The 20,002-nt window shown below is 33.7% G+C and overlaps 1 protein-coding gene across 4 annotated transcripts in view; it reads left to right on the forward strand.

The window, feature by feature from the left end:
- Positions 1-20,002, forward strand: part of BIRC6 (baculoviral IAP repeat containing 6) — a 223,608-nt gene that overhangs the window by 155,438 nt on the left and 48,168 nt on the right. For all 4 annotated transcript variants that reach the window (XR_005531445.1, XM_039250287.1, XM_039250288.1 and 1 more), the window contains exons 63-65: positions 611-828; positions 5,191-5,355; positions 6,457-6,625. Coding sequence is in view for 3 of the 4 variants with exons in the window: in XM_039250287.1 (XP_039106218.1) it covers positions 611-828; positions 5,191-5,355; positions 6,457-6,625 (552 nt within the window). In the remaining variant the exon portion in view is untranslated. The remainder of the gene's footprint in view (positions 1-610; positions 829-5,190; positions 5,356-6,456; positions 6,626-20,002) is intronic.

Below are 20,002 nucleotides of genomic sequence, written 5' to 3' on the forward strand. Positions count from 1 at the left end.
GAAAATTACCATTAATGCCATTTCAGATTTTTTGTGTGTGTGAACGTACAGTGAATGTTTTTTAAAATGTATAATTCTGATACCTGTTTCTGAAGTGGTTCTCGTCCACTATTCATACAGCAGTGGTTTTGTTTTCTTTCTTTCTTTCTTTCTTTCTTTTTTTTTTTCATTTAACATTCTAGCTAGACATAGTAGAAAACTATATTACATACAAACAAAGTAAAATAGTTTCACTCTTTCATTATCTGTTCTTGTTTGAAACTACTTCCAGGGCAATCAGGTTACTTATATACTGTTGTAAGGAACTTCTAATGCTTCTATTTTAGTTCTTAGGTTTTAGTTCTGGGTTATAACAATCTTGACATAGGCTATGATTATTAATTATTCTTTGAATATATCTTGGTTTTTGTTTGTCTACATACATGAATGTCTTAAAGAGTTTTCTAGACACTTATTAAATTTTAAGATATTCTATGGTCTTTGGATTGTTTTTTAATAAATTAATGATATAATTTTCTGTTACATTATCACTGTTAACTTGTGACCCTGAATATTGTTCCTTATTGTGTTCTTAAATATTTTTAATTTTGAGTTTTCTTTTTTAATCTAGGTCATATTCTGCAGTCTCCATCAGCCAATGTGCTTCCAACTCTTCCTTTCCATGTCCTTCGTAGCTTGTTCAGCACTACACCCTTGACCACTGATGATGGTGTGCTTCTAAGGCGGATGGCATTGGAAATTGGAGCACTACACCTCATCCTTGTCTGCCTCTCTGCCCTGAGCCACCATGCCCCACGAGTTCCCAACTCTAGTCTCAATCAAGCAGAGGTAGGTTGAGTTTTACTTACGTTTTGAGAAAAGTCAGTTAAATTCATGGAGTTCAGAGTAGGGTTTTTTCTGAAATAATATTTCAGAGACTCCTGTACATCTTTTTTGGTTCTTAAACAATATTTGAAAGAGAAACTATGAAAAAAATAAAAATTAAAAATTAAAAAAAAAAGAAAGAGAAACTATGAACTAAGTGTTTTCTTCTTTATTGGGTGCTTTAAGGAACCATAGGTTAACCCATCTGCTTGAAAAACAAAGATTTAAAATCTTAAGGAAGCTTTCCCATTTACCAGGATGTGCTGAATTTATACTATGATCTCTCTTCATTTTCTTTCTCAAACCTTAGAATCATACTCTTGAATTGTTGCCTCTAGCTAGATAGTAAAACAAGGGAAAAAGAGAAAGAAAGAAAAAACCCTGATTATTTCAAGATGATTTGATTATGTTTTTGGAAATTTTTTAAATACTTAATGGTATAAGTTTAATGAGGGTACAGTATCCAGGTTCAGTATTTCAAAATAAGATCCTTCTGTATTCCATCAAGAAGCATAAAATAAGCTTTTTCAAGCTATTTTTTAGAAATACCAAAAAGAGAAAGTATCTGTGAATGAACCTGAAAAAAATATGTGCAAGACATTTACACATGAAATATGTGAAATTTTTTAAACACTAGACTTAATAATCTGAGGTGTGCTCGTGTTTATTTCTATGGGCACAGAAAATATAACAGTTTGAGAATATTTCTCCTATTTTTTAAGTTTTATTACTTATTGAGAGAGGGAGAGAGTGCACAAACAGAGGAGGGACAAACAGAAGAGTCAGAATCCCAAGCAGGCTGTACGCCATCAGTGCAGAGCCCGACATGGGGCTAGATCTCATGAACTACGCGATCATGACCTGAGTGAGATCCAGAGTTGGATGCTTAACCAATTGCGCCCCAATAATATTTCTTTTCAAGTTGATCTGTATGTTTGATGAAATTCTGGATGTAATTTGGAGGAAACTGACAAGGCAATTCTAACATGTTTTTGGGAAAGGCAGAGGCTCAAAAATAGCCAAGACAGTTTCAAAGAACAACATATCTTATAGGTTTATGCTATCATATATCAAAATTTGTTAATAGTTTGTGTTATTAGTACAAGGAGAGATAGAAGCCCAGCAAACAATAGACTTAAACCCTTGTATATATGATTACCTGGTATGACAATAATAACTGCACAACATAATGGGGTGAGTATGATCTTATCAATAAATGATGGGGGAGTCAGTTAGCTATTCTTGTGGAACTAAAATGAAGCTTTAAACAGTAATGGACTCTGTATGCAAAAATTAATTCTAACTGGATGATAGATATAAATGTATGTAACACACAAAATATAACAGTACTCTTTTATGGAAAAAAATATATGCATACTTTTATGATCTTAAAGTACACAAAGGTTTCTTGAAAAGAATTTTTAAAAAGCACTGTCCCTTACGGGGAAAAACATTGGAAAACAACTATGTTAAAATTAAGAACTTTTTTCCTCAAAAACTATAAAGATAGTGAAAAAGGAAAACATAGAATGGGAGGCTGTATTTGGGTGTATCTGATAAAGAACTTATCTTCAGCATAATTGGAGAGCTTCAAAAATTTCAAAAGGAAAAAGCAGAAAATCTCATAGAAAAATAGAGGAAAAACTAGAATGGGCACTTCATAAGAGGGGCTATCTAAATGTCCAGTGAATGGGAAAAGGTGATCTATTTCTTTATCAGAAAAGCACAAATGAACACCTTTAATACACTAAGACTCCAAACCAATCCGAAAGTGTAAAATTTCAAAAACCACAATGCCAAATACTGTACCATCATCATTTGTCATAATTTGACTAAAATGGATACAGTAATGAGGAGACGGTAAAAGATCAGCAAATTGTAGTCTCCTATATAACGGGATAGTATAATGGAATGTAAATAAACACCTACAGCCAACTACACATAACAGCAGTGATAAATTTCACAAGCACAACTAAAATGCCACACACATGGTGGAATTTATACAGCATGATTCCATTGATAGAATGTTCATAAATTAGACAAAATGAAACTATAGTGGCTGGAGTTTCATGCTTTGGTGGTAAAAGAGTAAGAAAGCATGAGTATAAAAATTGAGGTTTTATAATTAACTTTGTGGAGAAATTGAAGGTTTGAGAAATAAAAGATGGAATTATGGCAATTTCTTATGTGCAGTGATGTAGTTCTTGGCCTGCATGGTTAAATAAGTTTTTGTAGTTCATTAAACTCGTCTTTTTTTAATCCTGTGTATGTTATGCTTTATATTTACAAAGTTTTAAAAATCACTCTTTATTAAAAAAAAATCACTCTTTATCAATAATGTTAATTATTCCATACGTACTTTTTATATGGCAATGAAATTATTCATTTTAACAGTCTATCTTTTTTTATTTGTATATTAAATCTTTTTTTTTTTTTTTTACAAATAGTTTATTGTCAAATTAGTTTCCACATAACACCCAGTGCTCATCCCCACAAGTGCCCTCCTCCATGCCCATCCCCCCCCCCCCCCACATCCATCAGTCCTCAGTTTTTGTCAGCATTCAAGAGTCTCTCATGGTTTGCCTCTCTCCCTTTCCCCCACCATTTCCCCCCTTCTTCTCCCTCTTGTTCCTCAGTTAAGTTCCTACTAATCCTCCTATACATGCAAACATATGATATACAGTTTATCTTATAAAAATATTAAAAATGACATTTGAAGTCATAGATCCATAAAACTGTTTTACAGATCAATTTGTATAAAGTTTCATTGTATATAATATTCCTCTTTAGAATATTCTCATTAAAAGAATTGAAAGGCATTGGTATTAATTTTAAATTACCCTTGAAACTAATACTTAATTTCATATGTTTTGAAGGTGTGTAGTATGTTATATTTAATGAAAATTCTTTAAAAAGAGGATTCTTGTGGGGCGCCTGGGTGGCTCAGTTGATTGAGTGTCCAACTTCAGCTCAGGTCATGATCTCACGGTCTGTGAGTTCTGGCTCTGTGCTGACAGCTTGCTTAGAGTCTGGATCCTGCTTTGGATTCTGTGTCTGCCTCTCTCTCTGCCACTCCTTTGCTTGTGCTCTGTCTGTCTCTGCTTCTCAAGAATAAATAAACATTAAAAAATTAAAAAAAAAAAAGAAGGATTCTTGTTATATAAATAATTTTACATTCCGCAAGAATAATAATAAAGAATTGACCTTTACAGTGTTTGAGGTTATGTTAATAAAACCAATGGTTGTAAGTCATTTTTTGTCTCTATACTATTCACTTTTTTAATATGTTCCCTATTTCTAAGAAATTTTTTCTACATATCACATTCTCAGTAAGAAAGAAATTGAAAATTGTTCCTTCTAGAAGCAGAAGGAATCTTACTTCCTGTGATTAAAGACATATGATACTATTAAAGAATTGAAGATGTGCTTTAAATAGGTTCATCCTAAGGGATCTGGCTCATATTTCTGTCCCTTTCACTGTTTGCTCTAATTTTTTGTCAATGACTACAAGTCTTTACCCCATGTTTTACTAATAAATATTTTTAAATTTTTATACGTTTTTGCTTAAAAAATTTTTTAGCGTTTATTTTTGAGAGAGAAAGAGACAGAGCATGAGTAGGGAAGGGACACAGAGAGAGGGAGACACGGAATCTGAAGCAGGCTCCAAGCTCTAAGCTGTCAGCACAGAGCCCGACGCAGGGCTTGAACTTAGAAACCGTGAGATTGTGACCTGAGCCAAAGTTGGACCCTTAACCAGCTGAACCACCCAGGCGCCCCTTTATTGATATATTCTTAAGGGTAAGCGTTTGTTCTCCATTCCCCCCTGCCCTTAACCCCTGGCAACTACCATGTGTTCCGGCTCTCTGTATTTACCTACTCTGGGTATTTCATATGAGTGGAATTGTACAGTATGTTACTTTTTGTGTCTGTCATCTTTGACTTAGCATGTTTTTGAGGTTCATCCACAAAGTAACATATATCAGTACTTAATTACTTCTTATGACTGAATTAATTTTATTGTATGTAAATATCACAATTATTTATGCATTCATCCATCAGTGGTCATTTGTGCTGTTTTGACTTGTCGGCTGTTAGGAATAGTCTTGCCCTGAAAACTCATAGTCCTGTATGTCTTTGAGTGTCAGTTTTTATTTCTTTGGTCATATACCTAGGAATGGAATTGCTGGGTCATATAATCCTTTGTTTAATTTTTTAAAGAGACTCAACTTTTCTCTATAGGAGCTAAATTATTTATGTTTGTACTCATAAATATTTTTGAGGATAAGTAAAATCAAATAGTAAGAAATTTTCATTTTTTGTTACAAGCCACAGGTATCAAGTTCTCATAACCCTACATCAACAGAAGAACAACAGCTGTATTGGGCAAAGGGGACTGGCTTTGGAACAGGTTCTACAGCTTCTGGATGGGATGTGGAACAAGCCTTAACTAAACAGAGGCTGGAAGAGGAACATGTTACCTGTCTTCTGCAGGTATATTTACAGAGTTGATATTGTCATTGATAATAGTTAAATTATTTTTTATATTTGTATTGATGATTATCCAACTCATTCTCAGCTACTGTTTAAAAATCTATAATGCTCCTTGCTGTTAGTACATCGAAATACCACTGACAAAGATTGTTCTTCCCTACTTATAAGTCTAGGTTTCTTCCCTCTCAATTAGTTTCTTCACTGAGAGGCAAGTGACAAGGACGAAATTATCCAATAACTGGAAAATATACCATACTTACCTTCTTCTCATCATCACATCTAAAATGCTGTATCTGAACTCTTTTTTTGAAAATATTTTATTTATTTACTTACTTATTTCTATTTATTTGTATCTATCTATCTTTGTTCCTCGCATTGTTTTATGACGTTTCTAGAATCAGACAAGTTGAACCAATATAGAAGGTCCCACAGTACCAATGAGAAGGGCAGGTGCTTAAATTATAGCTTTAGTCCCTGCATCAACTAATTGACTAAAATGAGTCAAGTCTATGAGCATTATTTTCTGTAATTCTAGAATGATAGGCTCATTTAAAATTCTAAGATCACTGTCAAACTGTAAACTGAATCTATTCAGTAGTGTAAATAATACCAGAATTGTGGCTAAGTTTTTAAGTTTGTGATCTTAGGTGAATTTTTTTTCTGGTATGTTTAGTTATATACAGTGTAACATCTTGCAAAAACTTTTCTCTTTTGAAAGTCTGAGGGAAACCGGTCTTGTTTTCGAAACATAGGCATTGACTGACTTGAAAATATAAACTCTTGGAACTTAGATTAAATATCTAACAATATGTGGGCTTTTAAAGTATATGAAGCTAGGGGTGTCTGGGTGGCTCAGTTGGTTGGGCATCCGGCTTCAGCTCAGGTCATGATCTCCCAGTTGGTGAGTTTGAGTCACGTGTCTGGCTCTGTGTCGGCAGCTCAGAGTCTGGAGGCTGCTTTAGATTCTGTCTCCAACTTTCTGCCCCTCCCTTGCTTGTGCTCTGTCTCTGTCTCTCTCTCTCAAATATAAAATAAAACATAAAAAAATTTAAAGAATGTGAAGCTGAAATCCAATTTAAACCCACTAATCTTTATTTTTAGGTTCTTGCAAGTTACATAAATCCTGTGAGTGGTGCAGTCAACGGGGAAGCTCAGTCATCTCATGAGAGTAGAGCACAGAACAGCAATGCCCTTCCTTCTGTACTTCTGGAGCTTCTCAGTCAGTCTTGCCTCATCCCAGCTATGTCATCTTATCTACGAAATGATTCAGGTAAATCATGTTGTCATTAGGCCTTTGATTACTTTATTGTCTATTAAAATAATAAGGTTCACTTGAAGTATTGGTATTATCCTTTCCCAGTATCTTTAGGAATGAGATTAACAGATCTATTTCTTAGAAATTATTCTGGAAACACTTAGTTGTTTTTAGGAGCTCCTAACTGGGCAACCTGTGTTGTCATCTGTCCTGAAACACAAAATGAAAGTTTTCATTATCCCTTTGTTTTAACCTGTGAATGTACTTTTTTAAAAATAATGTATAACTGAAAATAATAGGCAAAGGCTAGTAGCTTCATGACAATATTCTGAGCTAAATATGGTTGATTGAACTTGTACTCATTTTAATGATTTTAGTGTTTTTCTCAAACACTGTAAAATTTCAGATGATGGTAGTTTCAAGACATATAAATTATTATAGTCCATAGGTACTTGATAATAAGACTACTAATTTTTATAAATGCAATAATAAAAGTACTACAGGTATTTACTTTGCCAATACGCAACTGATCTTTGAAATTAGTTTATTTTTACCCTGGTTGTGAAAATATATTCTGAGAAATGTATTCTTTTCCTAAATAATAATAGAAGATTATGTTCTGTTTACAGATAGTGCCAAGAAAAACAAGTAATTAAAATCACTTCCCTTTCACAAGGAACTTTTAGGTTTTTGTTTTTGTTTTCTACTATCTATTCTTCTTATCTATGCCTTTCTTTAGTCATATTCTTATGAAAATAGACATTTATGTGTCTAATTAGATTATTAAGGAAGAATAGGTAAGGAAAGTGATGGTAAAAAATCTTGAAGTCCGTTTGGTGCTTGGTAGTAGTATAATGCACTGTTGAAGATGGAAAAGCTACTTGTATTTGAAAAGGGGTAACTGCCCCTATTTTCTACCACTGTGGAGATTATTGGGTTTCTAAGCATACAGTTCTCTAATCTGCCTTAAACTTCATAAAAATATTGAGATGATACATTATGTAGATTAATCTTTCTTTTACATTCACCTGTTTGATACATCAAATTGGTCTTTTTTTTAAAAGTAGATGTCAGATACGCAGTGTATTTTTTTTATTAAAATATTTAGAGGTATAAGCATTAAGCTATTTTAGATATTAGTGCCGAAATTTAACATCGGATTGTTTAGAAAAGTGAGTAGAGTGGGATAAGGTTTTCTTTATCTCTTTCCACATTAAAATATTATTTAATTAGTTCTTTCACTTTTAAAATGTATATCTTCTCAGAAAATTTAAAATTTTTCGTGTTCTATAATTCAGTCCTTGTGTAACACTGAACTTTTATGTTTATGGATTGGAGTCAAAAAGGAAATCCATTATTACCTACTTTTACTGTTTAAAGTAATGTATTCATGTAAGGCATACTTTCTGGTAAGTATATGTGTGTCAATAAATAAACTGATTTTGCTAACCATATGGAATTAAGGAGACTTATTTACTGTATCTTGGAATTATTTTAGAAATTTAATGTGACAGATTAGAATTTGACCTTTCCTTTGTGACTATTTCTCTATAAAATGATATTTTTTAGCCGTACGTGTAGAATCATGTGCTTGAACCTGGCACCTTGTCCAGTAGTATAATTGGAATTGGTACATTTATATTTGAATGTGGTTAAAATTATTTTGAAATAGTACTTTAACATAAATTAATTGATATAAAGTGACTTAGTTAAGGAGATCAGATAATTTGGTAGCACACCTCTTAAGTGATGTTTTAAATGATCAGAGAAAATTGTTGTTGATTTTGGGATATATTCTGATCTTTATCTTTTATATTTTTTTATTTGAGACCGTTTCCAGAGAACTCATTCATTTGTGTCTGATCTTTAGATTGTGAGAAAAGTATGCTCATTTAGAATATTCTAAATATGAGATGGTTTTCAGGAAGAAAATACCTTAGTATTATATTAGTAAATATGTTACTTATATAATCATCAATTTTGGTTAAATATTAGTTTTTTTTTTTTTAATGTTTTATTTATTTCTAGGAGAGAGAGACAGCGTGAGCATAGGAGGGTCAGAGAGAGAGGGAGTCACAGACTCTGAAACGGGCTCCAGGCTCTGAGCTGACAGTCAGCACAGACCCTGACGCAGGGCTCGAACCCACGAACCGCGAGATCATGACCTAAGTAAAAGTCGGACGCTTAACCGACTAAGCCACCCAGGTGCCCCTAAATATTAGTTTTTAAGTAGCATTTTAAAATCTGAACAGATTACCTAGTCCAATTTCCAGTTTTGTCATTTGCCAAAGAATATTATTTTTGGTGGGATGCCTGGGTGGCTCAGTCATTTAAGCATCAGACTCTTGATTTTGCTTCAGTCACAATCTCACGGTACAAGCCCCACGTTGGACTCTGTACTGGCAGCGTGGACCCTGCTTAGGATTCTCTTTCTTCCTCTCTCTATTCCTCCCCTGCTTACATGCTCTTGCTCTCTTTCTTAAAAATAAAAAAAAAATTAAAAAAAGGAATATTGGCAAGTTTGGGGGGTAGGGTAGAGTAAAAAAAATCTAGTCTAGAATCATAATCTCTCTTCTTTAATCTGAAACAGTTCCCAGCTTTTCTTTGTCTTTCATAATACTGACCATTTTTATAGAGTGCAGGCCATTTATTTCATGGACTATCTGGCAAGTTGGTATTTGTGGGAGAAGTGCTAATAATTTCATTTGAGACATTATGTTTAAGGGATGGTTTGCTTACATTGTTAGCAGATAATATACAGAAACACAAGCATGATGCAATAGGCTCTCTTGAGAACTGTGGTAAAGTAGTACATATTTCCTTTCTGTTACATGTTTTGAAATGATAGGTGAGCAAGATAAGAAAATACAGAAACATACAGGGGCGCCTGGGTGGCTCAGTTGGTTAAGTATCCAACTTCGGCTCAGGTCATGATCTCGTGGTTCATGGGTTCGAGCCCCGTGTCAGGTTCTGTGCTGACAGCTAGCTCAGAGCCTGGAGCCTGTTTCAGGTTCTGTGTCTCCCTCTCTCTCTGCCCCTCCCCTGCTTATGCTCTGTCTCTCTGTCTCAAAAATAAATTTAAAAACTATAAAAATTTAAAAAAAAAAGAAAATACAGAAACATACAGTAGTTTATGCCCTACTTTTCATTGGCCTGCCATTAACTATCAAATGTGGTTTCTTACCCTACCCCCCTTTACAACCTCCTTTTTGTCCTTTTCTGGCTCCTAATATACATGTTAGATACTTGAAATCCCTGAACTTTTCTTCTTAATTACTTAATGTTAAAGGTTGATATGAATAACAGAGTCTACTCTTTGTATCTTTTAATAATGCCTTCAAGTTCTCATATTAGAAGGCTTGTTATGTAGCAGTTTAACTATAAGTCTGTTTTATTTTGGTGGAAGTGTAAAAATTGGCCAAAAATTTTAAGTGATTAACACTATGCTAGCCATACTGGTAAATAGCACTTGCATATAATAATTGATTTTCATTTTTAGCTGTGAACATTGCATCAGAGGTGAAAAGAGAGTACTGTCAGTTGTAAAATTATTACCAGCATAAAGAGTGCATACTGATTCCTTGGGGGAAAAGGACAACTTTTTTCCATTCCTAACCTTCTAACAGTACTATACCTGAGACACTGACCCATTCCCCAGAGTTAGGTCCTGATTATTTAGTCATTACATCTGTTATACTTACAATAAGTGATTTCTCAAACACTTTAACTTGTAGCATAAAATGTCTATGTATTATTTATCCAGTATGTTTTTTTTATATTAATTTGTAAAATTTAAAAATTACTAGATGGACTTATGAATGTGTATTTTTAGTACTTTATTTTTGAGAGAGAGAGCACGTGTACATGTGTGCATGCAGGTGGGGGAGGGGGAGAAAGAGAGAGAGAAAAAGATGGAGAGGGAGAAGAAGACAGAAAATCCAAAGCAGGCTCCAGGCTGTCACTGCAGAGCCTGATGCAGGGCTCAGAGTCAGAAGCCATGAGATCATTACCTGAGCTGAAGTTAGACGGTTAACCAACTGAGCCACCCAGGCAACGCTAGCAGGAAGTTTTAATAACCTAATAGTAGTTTCCTTACTATACACTTCTCATATATTGGCCTTTCTCTCTTGGCCTGAAAATGAGTGCGGAAGAAAATGTAGAGACCTGTTTATAAATCAAAGAATGGAAAAATTTTTTAAGTGTTCGGTTTGGTGGCATCACAACAGCAGTGTAAGTCTTCGTATATTTAGGCTAAATTAATCAGATTTGTCAAATGTTATGGGGTGGTTCCAGTTACTTAAAATAGATATGTACATTTGAAGCTTAATAATAGTTCTTTTTATACTAACTAAAATAAAGAAATCTGTTAGTGTTCTCACTTGCTTTTGTGTTTTTTTTGTTTTTTTTTTTTTAAATATTTTTATTTATTTCTAGGAGAGAGAGAGAGAGAGAGTGTGAGCAGGGGAGGGTCAGAGAGAGAGGGAGATACAGACTCTGAAATAGGCTCCAGGCTCTGAGTTGGCAGTCAGCACAGAGCCCGACGCGGGGCTCGAACCCACGAACCGCGAGATCATGACCTAAGCGGAAGTCGGACGCTTAACCGACTAAGCCACCCAGGCGCCCCTCTCACTTGCTTTTGTACATTAGATTAACCCAGTAATATAACTGTGTTGGCCAGCTTTATGTATCAAACAGTATTGTGTATATATTTTTAAATTTGTGTTGAAAGAATTTAATTCATTAAGCTTAGTCTATAATTAAGAGAGTTGTTGGAAAATAATATAAAACAGTAAATTTGAAGCCAGAGCTTCAAGATGGATAATTGAAACAAATAAGTGAATTTTATGTTTTAACTCCAGTATCAGTTTTCGAAGGAATGGTAAAAACCATTAGAGAAAGTAGGTGGATAGGAAAATCCTTGCATAAAGAATGTGTTCATTTTAACTTTTCTCTGGTAACATTCTGACTTCTATTTGTTATAGCTATGTTAGTTTGAAAGCTGCCTTGTAAACAAGATTTTTTTTCCTCAAGCCACTGTTTAAAGGCTATTCAGTAAGCATGCAGTTACCCTACTGGCCACTAGATGGAGATCCCGTTTCGTTGCTAGCAATATTTGGTTAAAAAAAATGTATGAATGTAGAATGTTACTTTAGGGTACCTCACCCTCACTTCATCTTGGTACTGTTTTGAAAATGACATTCTCCTGTTTTCAGAAAACAACGTCACTGAGCACATAAACTTACTTACCACTAATGTAATAGAACATGTTAAAAGTCTTTATCAAGGGGGTGCCTGGGTGGCTCAGTCGATTTAAGAGTCCGACTTCAGCTCAGGTCATGATCTCACGGTTCGTGGGTTCGAGCCCCGTGTGGGGCTCTGTGCTGACAGCCAGCTCAGAGCCTGGAGCCTGTTGTGACTCCCTCTTTCTCTGACCCTCCCCTGCTCACGCTGTCTCTCTCTCTCTCTCTCTCTCCTAGAAATAAATAAAACATTAAAAAATAATAATAAAAAAATAAAAAATAAAACCCCAAGTTATTACTAAAAAGTTCAAAGTAAATATACAATTGGAAGTGTATCCATCTCCCCCCCCCCATATCCATCTTTCTGGTCTTCGTGTTGTACCATGAAAAGATAATGGTTTATCAATAGAAAGTATGCAGTTTTATCATTTACAAAAAGTTATTTTGTTGATACAAATTGCCTGGGAACAAATAAGTAGAAATTATTGAGCCATTATGACCCATAATACTTAACTTTATAGCCTTACTTACAGTTTTCTTGGTAATGATTCACTTAATTCTTTTGAGCTGTGTTGTGCATGCCATTTCTTTGCACTGTTTTAGTAAACAGTATGTCAGAAAAAGGTAAACATTTTAAAAGATAATTCTGCTATGTAGAATTGCATGCCATTTGGTTTTTAATCCCACATATGGCCCTGGTTTTCTTAAAAATTAGCTGTGGGGTACAAAATGAAATTTGGAATGCTTGTCTATATTTAGTGTATTTATTTTCTACAAAAACACGATAGTATCAGGATCTGTCTACCATTTAGTTTTGTTTTTGTTTTTTTTAATTTTTTTGTTGTTTATTTATGAGACAGAACGTACATGCAAGCAGGGGAGGGGCAGAGAGAGAGAGAGAGGGAGACATAGAATCAGAAGCAGGCTCCAGGGTCTGAGCTGTCAGCTCAGATCCCAGTGCAGGGCCTCAAACGCGCAAACAGCGAGATCATGACCTGAGCCAAAATCAGACACTTAACTAAATGAGCTACTCCAGCACCCTTCTACCATTTCATTCTTGGTAAAGGATTATAGAATGCCAAAATTTTGATCATATTAGTGTCCACTCAAGGTGTCTTGCAAAAGGTGTTCATCAACAAATGTTAGTTCCTTGTATCTGGAATCCTCATCTTTGTCAAAGGCATCCTATATGGAAATATCTTTGGTGTAGAATACATCACTCTATCTGTTAAATAATTATACTGGTAATTTAAAGAGGGAGTAGAGGTTGCTTTAATTAAACTTTAAATGGATTTCCAACTGATTTGAGTTATACAGGTTTATAAAGATAAAATACCTGCAACAGTGCAAGGATACCTTACTTGATCAACCAAAGTAAAGTTATCCTTCCTTCCTGTTAGTTGCCAGTGTACCTAATGCTAAGATTTTCACTTGTCACATTGTAGACCTATTATAGTATAACCTTTCCTAATGAAAATCCACCTAACCAACTTGCCAAATTAAACCAAACTCTCCAGTTCTTCTATAAACAACTTGAGTTATGTATGTATTTTTCTCTTCTCAGTAATTAAATTGTAAACCTGTTAAAAGTTAGTTGTGCTTGTTTCCAAATTTATTTATGCCTCTGTATTGCCATTACATAATTTAAATATTACATAAACTAAATGTTTATATGACAAGTTTAGAATACTTTTTTTTAAAGACGCCACAAAAAAAGGAATTGGCTAAAACAATCAGTTAATTGGGTTTACATTGAGAAACTGTAAAATATATCATATATATACATATCTCCCCAGTAGAATGCCCTTCGAGCTGGATAGAGCCCTTCCTGACTTGTATAAGAAACATACATACTTTGATCTTCCGCCAAAAATCTTTGATACTTTGATGTGGGTTTCTCTGTGTTTCATTCTTTTTGTCTACTGGCTGGCTTTACTGCCAGCTTAAGCCAGCATTCGGCATATCTAGGGTTGACATGAATCCCCAAAACAATTTGTTGCCTAAGCTTCGGTTGAGGAGTCTGAATTCAATAAATTAATTGGAAAATTGCATGGGAGATGAAATATTGCATATGAATTATTAAATGCAAAAGTTGTTTTTATCAAAGTGTATGAAACTCATTGGTGTTTTTGATATAACACATATATGATAATACCTGTTATATCAAATTTATAGCTATTCAGTAAAACACCTCCTAATAGTTTGTTAGTGGACAAATAGTCTTCACGCTGTGTGCTCACTTAAAATATCCTTTTAGTAATTTCATTTGCAACTACCTTTAAAAAAATTTTTTTTAAAGTTTATTCATTTTGAGAGAGAGAGAGAGCATGTGTGTGCAAGAGCAGGGAAAAGAGAAAGAGAGAGAGAATTCCAAGCACGTTCCCGTGCTGTCAGCACAGAGCCCATCTCGGAGCTCAGTCTCACAAACCTTGAGATCATGATCTGAGCTGAAATCAAGAGTTGGACACTTAATCTACCCAGTCTCCCCTCATTTGCAAGCATCTTAATTGCAGAGCCACCCAGTCTCCCCTCGTTTGCAAGCATCTTAATTGCAGAGGCATATTTTGTTTTTAAAAATGCAGTAATATCAGAAAATAGTTTTTGGTTAATTTATTGAGTTACATTTTCATAGAATATAAGATTATCATGGGTGAAAAAATTCTTTATCTTACTCTACCCAGTGTTTATTTCAGCGTTTTGCTTTGTTTTAACATTTATTTATTTCTGAGAGACAGAGCACAAATGGGGGAGAGGCAGAGAGAGAGGGAGATACATAAATCAAAATAGACTCCAGGCTCTGAGCTGTCAGCACAGAGCCTGGTACGGGGCTCGAACAAATGAACCATGAGATCATGACTTGAGCCAAAGTCAGATGCCTAACTCACTGAGCCACTCAGGCACTCCTCAGCATTTGTTTTTAACTATGTTTTGTTCAAGTATAATTATACAACTTGATCTTTTAGAGGAGAAAATCCAGTTTTAGTTAGGAAGGATTTTAACTATAAAAGTCAAATTACCAGATCACTACTAAAAAAATCAGTGGTCTTTTAAATAAATTAGTTTATCAGATATAATGTATTTGTTATGTGATTATCTTTTAAGATAGGAACATTACCCACATTACTTTGTAGAGTTATTATTTGCAGATAACTATAGATTAAATTTTAGTATTTAATTACTGAAAGGATTTATAATTTACAGAGAAATAATTTAAAGATATCTGGTTACTTTCTTTCCATATGGTATTTCCATGAAATATAGAATGATTTTATGTTTCAAGTTAGACAAAGTAAGTGAATAAATTCCTTAATTAAAAATTAAATATTTGAGGGTCACGCGGGTGGCTCATTCAGTTGAACATCAGACTTTGCCTCAGGTCATGATTTCATGGTTAATGAGTTTGAGCCCCTCACTGGGCTGTCTGCTGTCAGCAGAGACTGGTTCAGGTTCTCTGTCTGCTTCTCTCTCTTTGCCCCTCTCCAGCTTGCACTCTCAAAAATAAATAAACATTAAAAAATTAAATGTTAAATAAAATCAAACATTTGAATAATGAATTTATTTAGTTTTCACATTTTTCAGTTCACTTAATATTTTGTAAACATACTGTTTTATTTGATTAAATTGAAACTCATGCACACTTTAGGTGAGTGTCTCCTATTTTGTTTTTGTTTTTACTGAAATTCATTAGAGTAAAATCAACATGTGCTGATGATTCATCGACAAAAAAACAAGATACATTTTTCTTTTTTCCATTTTTTTCATGTTTATTTATTTTTGAGAGAGAGACACACACACAGTATGAGCAGGAGAGGGTCAGAAAGAGAGGGAGACACCAAAAGCAATTTGTTTTGTATTTTTTAAAGCAATTTAAAATTCTTTTATTTTATTTTTTAATTCATTTATTTTTTGAGCGAGAAAGCATGCAAGAGAGCAGGAGGGAGAGAGGTAGGGAGAGAGAGAATGAGGTTCAGAGAGAGAGGGAGAGAGAGTACGGAGCCTGGAGTGGAGTCTGGGCTCACCTGATGCAATGCTGGCATTCACAAACCATGAGATCATGACCGGAGCCGAAATCGGATGCTTAACCAACTGAACCATCCAGGTGCCCTGCTTTGTTTTGTTTTTAATACCTTTAATGTTTTATTTATTTGAGAGAGAGAGACAGACAGCATGAGCAGGGGAGGGTCAGAGAGAGAGGGAGACAGAGAATCCGAAGCAGGCTCCAGGCTCTGAGCTGTCAGCACAGAGCCTGATGAGGGGCTTGAACCAATGTACTGTGAGATCATGACCTGAGCCAAAGTTAAACGCTTAACGGACTGAGCCACGCAGGCGCCCCTTGTTTTATATTTTAACAAGAAGGTTTTCATTAAGAGTTTGTTAGATTTATTGACTCTTTTTTTTCTTTGACCACCAACCCATGTTAGTTTAAAAGTATATATCAAAAAAACAGGAACATAAATTAGCTTTTCCTTGGTTTTCTCCTCTCTGGCCATATTCAGAAATAAATCTTTTTTTAAAAAACACAGATTAATACAAAATTAGATATTATAACAATGTTCTAGGTTCCAGACATAAGTGCAGATTGCCAGATATGTTAATATCTATTAGAATTTGACATTAAAATTAATGTACTTGTTTATGTAACTGTTAGCAGGAAAAACACAAGCATACAAAAACTTGACATTTTAAGAGCAAAACACATAAGAAATAATACAGTCATGAAATTTAAAGCTCTTTGTAAATCAGACCCTAGGTTTTATGTCTCACGCTGTTCAGACTATTCTCAATTTCATTGTCCATTGCTTATTACCTTGTCTCCACAGCTTTTGCTTCTGTTCTTCATTTGAAGAGAATGTGTTTTATTTTCATAATTTTATATGAATCGTTTCAGATTCCCAGTTGGCCCTTCTCACTGCTAACTTAATTGAATGCAATAAATGCCATTTGAATAAAAGGAAATACCATGTTTCATTTACTTAAAAGAGGGGTTTTATTTTCTCTATTCCCATTTATTTTTAAATTTTAAAAAAATAATTAAATTTTAAACAGTCATACATGTAATTGCAAATTTGTCATATATTTTTTCCCTGACTCCTCTTTATTGAGTTTTAGCATGCAAGTCTGTCCTTGGCATTATTCTTATAAGGACAGGTAGCTTTTTATTTTGTGGTTTTTCCTGTCTTTCTTTGATAACTTATAACCATTTAATAATTAAAAAAAAAAACATTGTGTCTTGGGTTATATTCTTGTATAAAATAACTTTAATTTTATGTAGTTTAGTTTTTTTAACTAATTTATTTTGAGGTGTACCTGGGTGGCTCAGTTCGTTAAGTGACCCCTCTGGATTTCAGTTCAGGTCTTGATCTCATGGTTCATGAGTTTGAGCCCCGTGTCAGACTTTACACTGACAGCACGGAGCCAGCTTGGGATTCTCTTTTTCCTTCTTTCTCTGCTCTACCCTCTCATGTGCATGCGCTCTCTCTCAAAATAAATAAACCAAATATATGTGTGTGTGTGTGTGTGTGTGTGTGTGTATAAAGTATATATATATGTATATAAAGTATATATACATTAAGTATATATATACACACAGTTAATTTTTTAAAACAGTCTTTACATGATATTGAGCATAGTACAGAGTTCTCATGTACTCCCTCTCTCTTCTACTTAGTATCCTGTTACTTGTATCTTGCATTAGTGTGGTACATGTTATAGTTGATGGAATAATAATGATACATTATTTTTAAAGTCAGTAGTTTACATTAGTGTTCACTCTCTTGTACAATTCTGTGAATTTTGACAAATGCATAGTGTCCTGCATTCCACCATTATTGTGTCACACTAAACAGATTCCATTCACTTCCCTAAGAAACTCTCTGTGTTCCCCCTATTCATCCCAACCTCTTTCTCACCCCTCGAAACCTCTGGTAACCACTGATCTTTTTTACAGGCTCCAGTTTTTCCTTTTTCAAAATGTCACATAGTTGGAATATATATATACTGTATAATTGGCTTTCATTGAGCAATATGTATTTGACTTTCCTCCATGTCATTTTGTGGCTTGAAAGCTTGGCTATTCAACAGTTAACTAATAGGTTCACCTTTTGAAAGACATGTTGGTTGTTTCCAGGTTTCGGCAATTGTGAATAAAGCTGCTATAAATCTTCATGTACAGAGTTTTGTTAAAATTTTTGTTCCGTTGATCTATTTGTTCTTTTGCCAGTACTACATTATTTTGATTATTGTAACTTTGTAGTGAGTCTTAAAGTCTGGTTTTAGAACTCCTTCTTTTTAAGTATTGTATTGGCTATTTTGAGTATTTTGCCTTTCTGTATAAATTTTAGAATTGGTTGATATCCACAAAATAAGTTACTGGGGTTTTTATTGAGGTAGTTTGTACTCTATTCTATTTCTTTTGTATAAGAAAGCAGGTTTGGAAGAATAAAATACTGTCTGCAGTACTTCATTATATGAGTTTATAAAATAATACAAATGGAAATACTTGGATAACTGGCTACATTTATATGAGTATAAATTCTAATGTTTCAAATACTTAAATGTAGAAATGGAAGCTATTCAGAATTTTAGTGGAAGAGGGAAGATAAGCTTAAGCTTTGTTTCTTTTGCTGGCCCCAAGACGAAAGAAGCTGTATAAGTTGCATTTATGTCTATGTTTTCATATATTTGAAAACTAAAATGACATGTTAGGGAAAATGTTTATAAAACTTATTTTTTCTTTTCCTCATATACAAAGTAGTATTATAAAGCAATTGAAAACATAAATACCCCAGGAGGAAAAAGTGGAAATGGTATGTGAATAAGTACTTAACTGAAAAGTTTTTCATAACAGTTTTTCTGCAGATAATTCACTTTTACTATACAGTTTACCCACTTAAAGTGTACTTTGGATGAGTTTTGGCATCTTCACAGATAGGTGCAGCCGTCACTACCTGTAGAGAGGGATTACTTCTAGAATTAGTGTGTGGCTTCAGTGAATTGTTGATAATACAATCAGAGTCATTTCCTGTATTATTTAATTGTTTTCCAATTTTAGAAAGGCAGATAATTACACTGTTTATAATTGCTATTTTCATTTGGGGATTAGCAATCAGTGTACTGTTATTTATACCTTTATTCTTAAAAATTGATCAGTGAGGAGCTAATGTTACACTGTTAGCAGATGTGCTTTTTCATTTTAAAATTTCCTTTGTCAAATTATTTCTTCATATTCTTTGTATCAAATAGTTTATATTTCAGAACATTTAGGTTTAATTCAATAGAGTTATTGTCTTTTAACAAAAAGAATATTGCCTCAATTGCTTTATTGAAAGAACAAAATTGGTGTTTATTTTTCTTCCTGTTGATTATCCTTGCCAAGAATCTTGTTATAAAACCTCTAAGACAGTTCTGTGTATATATAATAATTTCCTGTCACTTTAATGTTTTGAGTCACTTCAATATGATGTGATTTAGTATATATAATTTATTTTACTGCTTCTGTAATGTGAGATTATATGTTATTAATTACTTATAAAAAGCCATACTTTGTTCTATTAGGTTTAATTTTTCCAGCAATAGAATGTGGTATAGCAGTGGGGGATGGATTATCTGGAAGTAATTTAATGTGGAGCACAAATTACATTCATAGAATTCTATTCAAAAGACTATAAGGAAAAACTCCAAATTCTGAGCAAAGTCTACAAGTATACATTACTTAATAATATTGGAAAACAAAATTCTATCCCATAATGAACACACTGTCTAAAATAATAAGTATTTTTTCTTTTATATAGAGATCAATTCATTTTTAAACTAGAAAAAATATATGATGTATTGTCTGTTGCTTATTCTGTGACAAGGTCATAGCTGGAGTGTTTTTAGGTCTTAAGTTCTTTAAATCATCTATATGTTATCAAGTTGTTATGACCTAGTACTTACCGAATTATCTCCTTTTGTCAAGGAAATATTTACTGCATAACAAATACCCTGATAAACCATTATAAAGTAGTTCAAACTGGTAGATGATGAAAAGTAATTCACCCTAATATTGCCCCCCAACACTAGTTCTTCTTTCTACATGAAGGTACAATTACGGTTTGATTAATATTATTGATATTCTATATCTAACTGTATACCTAGTACATGTATATATCAC

The sequence above is a fragment of the Hyaena hyaena genome, unplaced genomic scaffold (assembly GCF_003009895.1).
Source record: "Hyaena hyaena isolate Hyena2069 unplaced genomic scaffold, ASM300989v1 scaffold_362, whole genome shotgun sequence".
NCBI classification, from domain to species: Eukaryota; Metazoa; Chordata; class Mammalia; order Carnivora; family Hyaenidae; genus Hyaena; species Hyaena hyaena.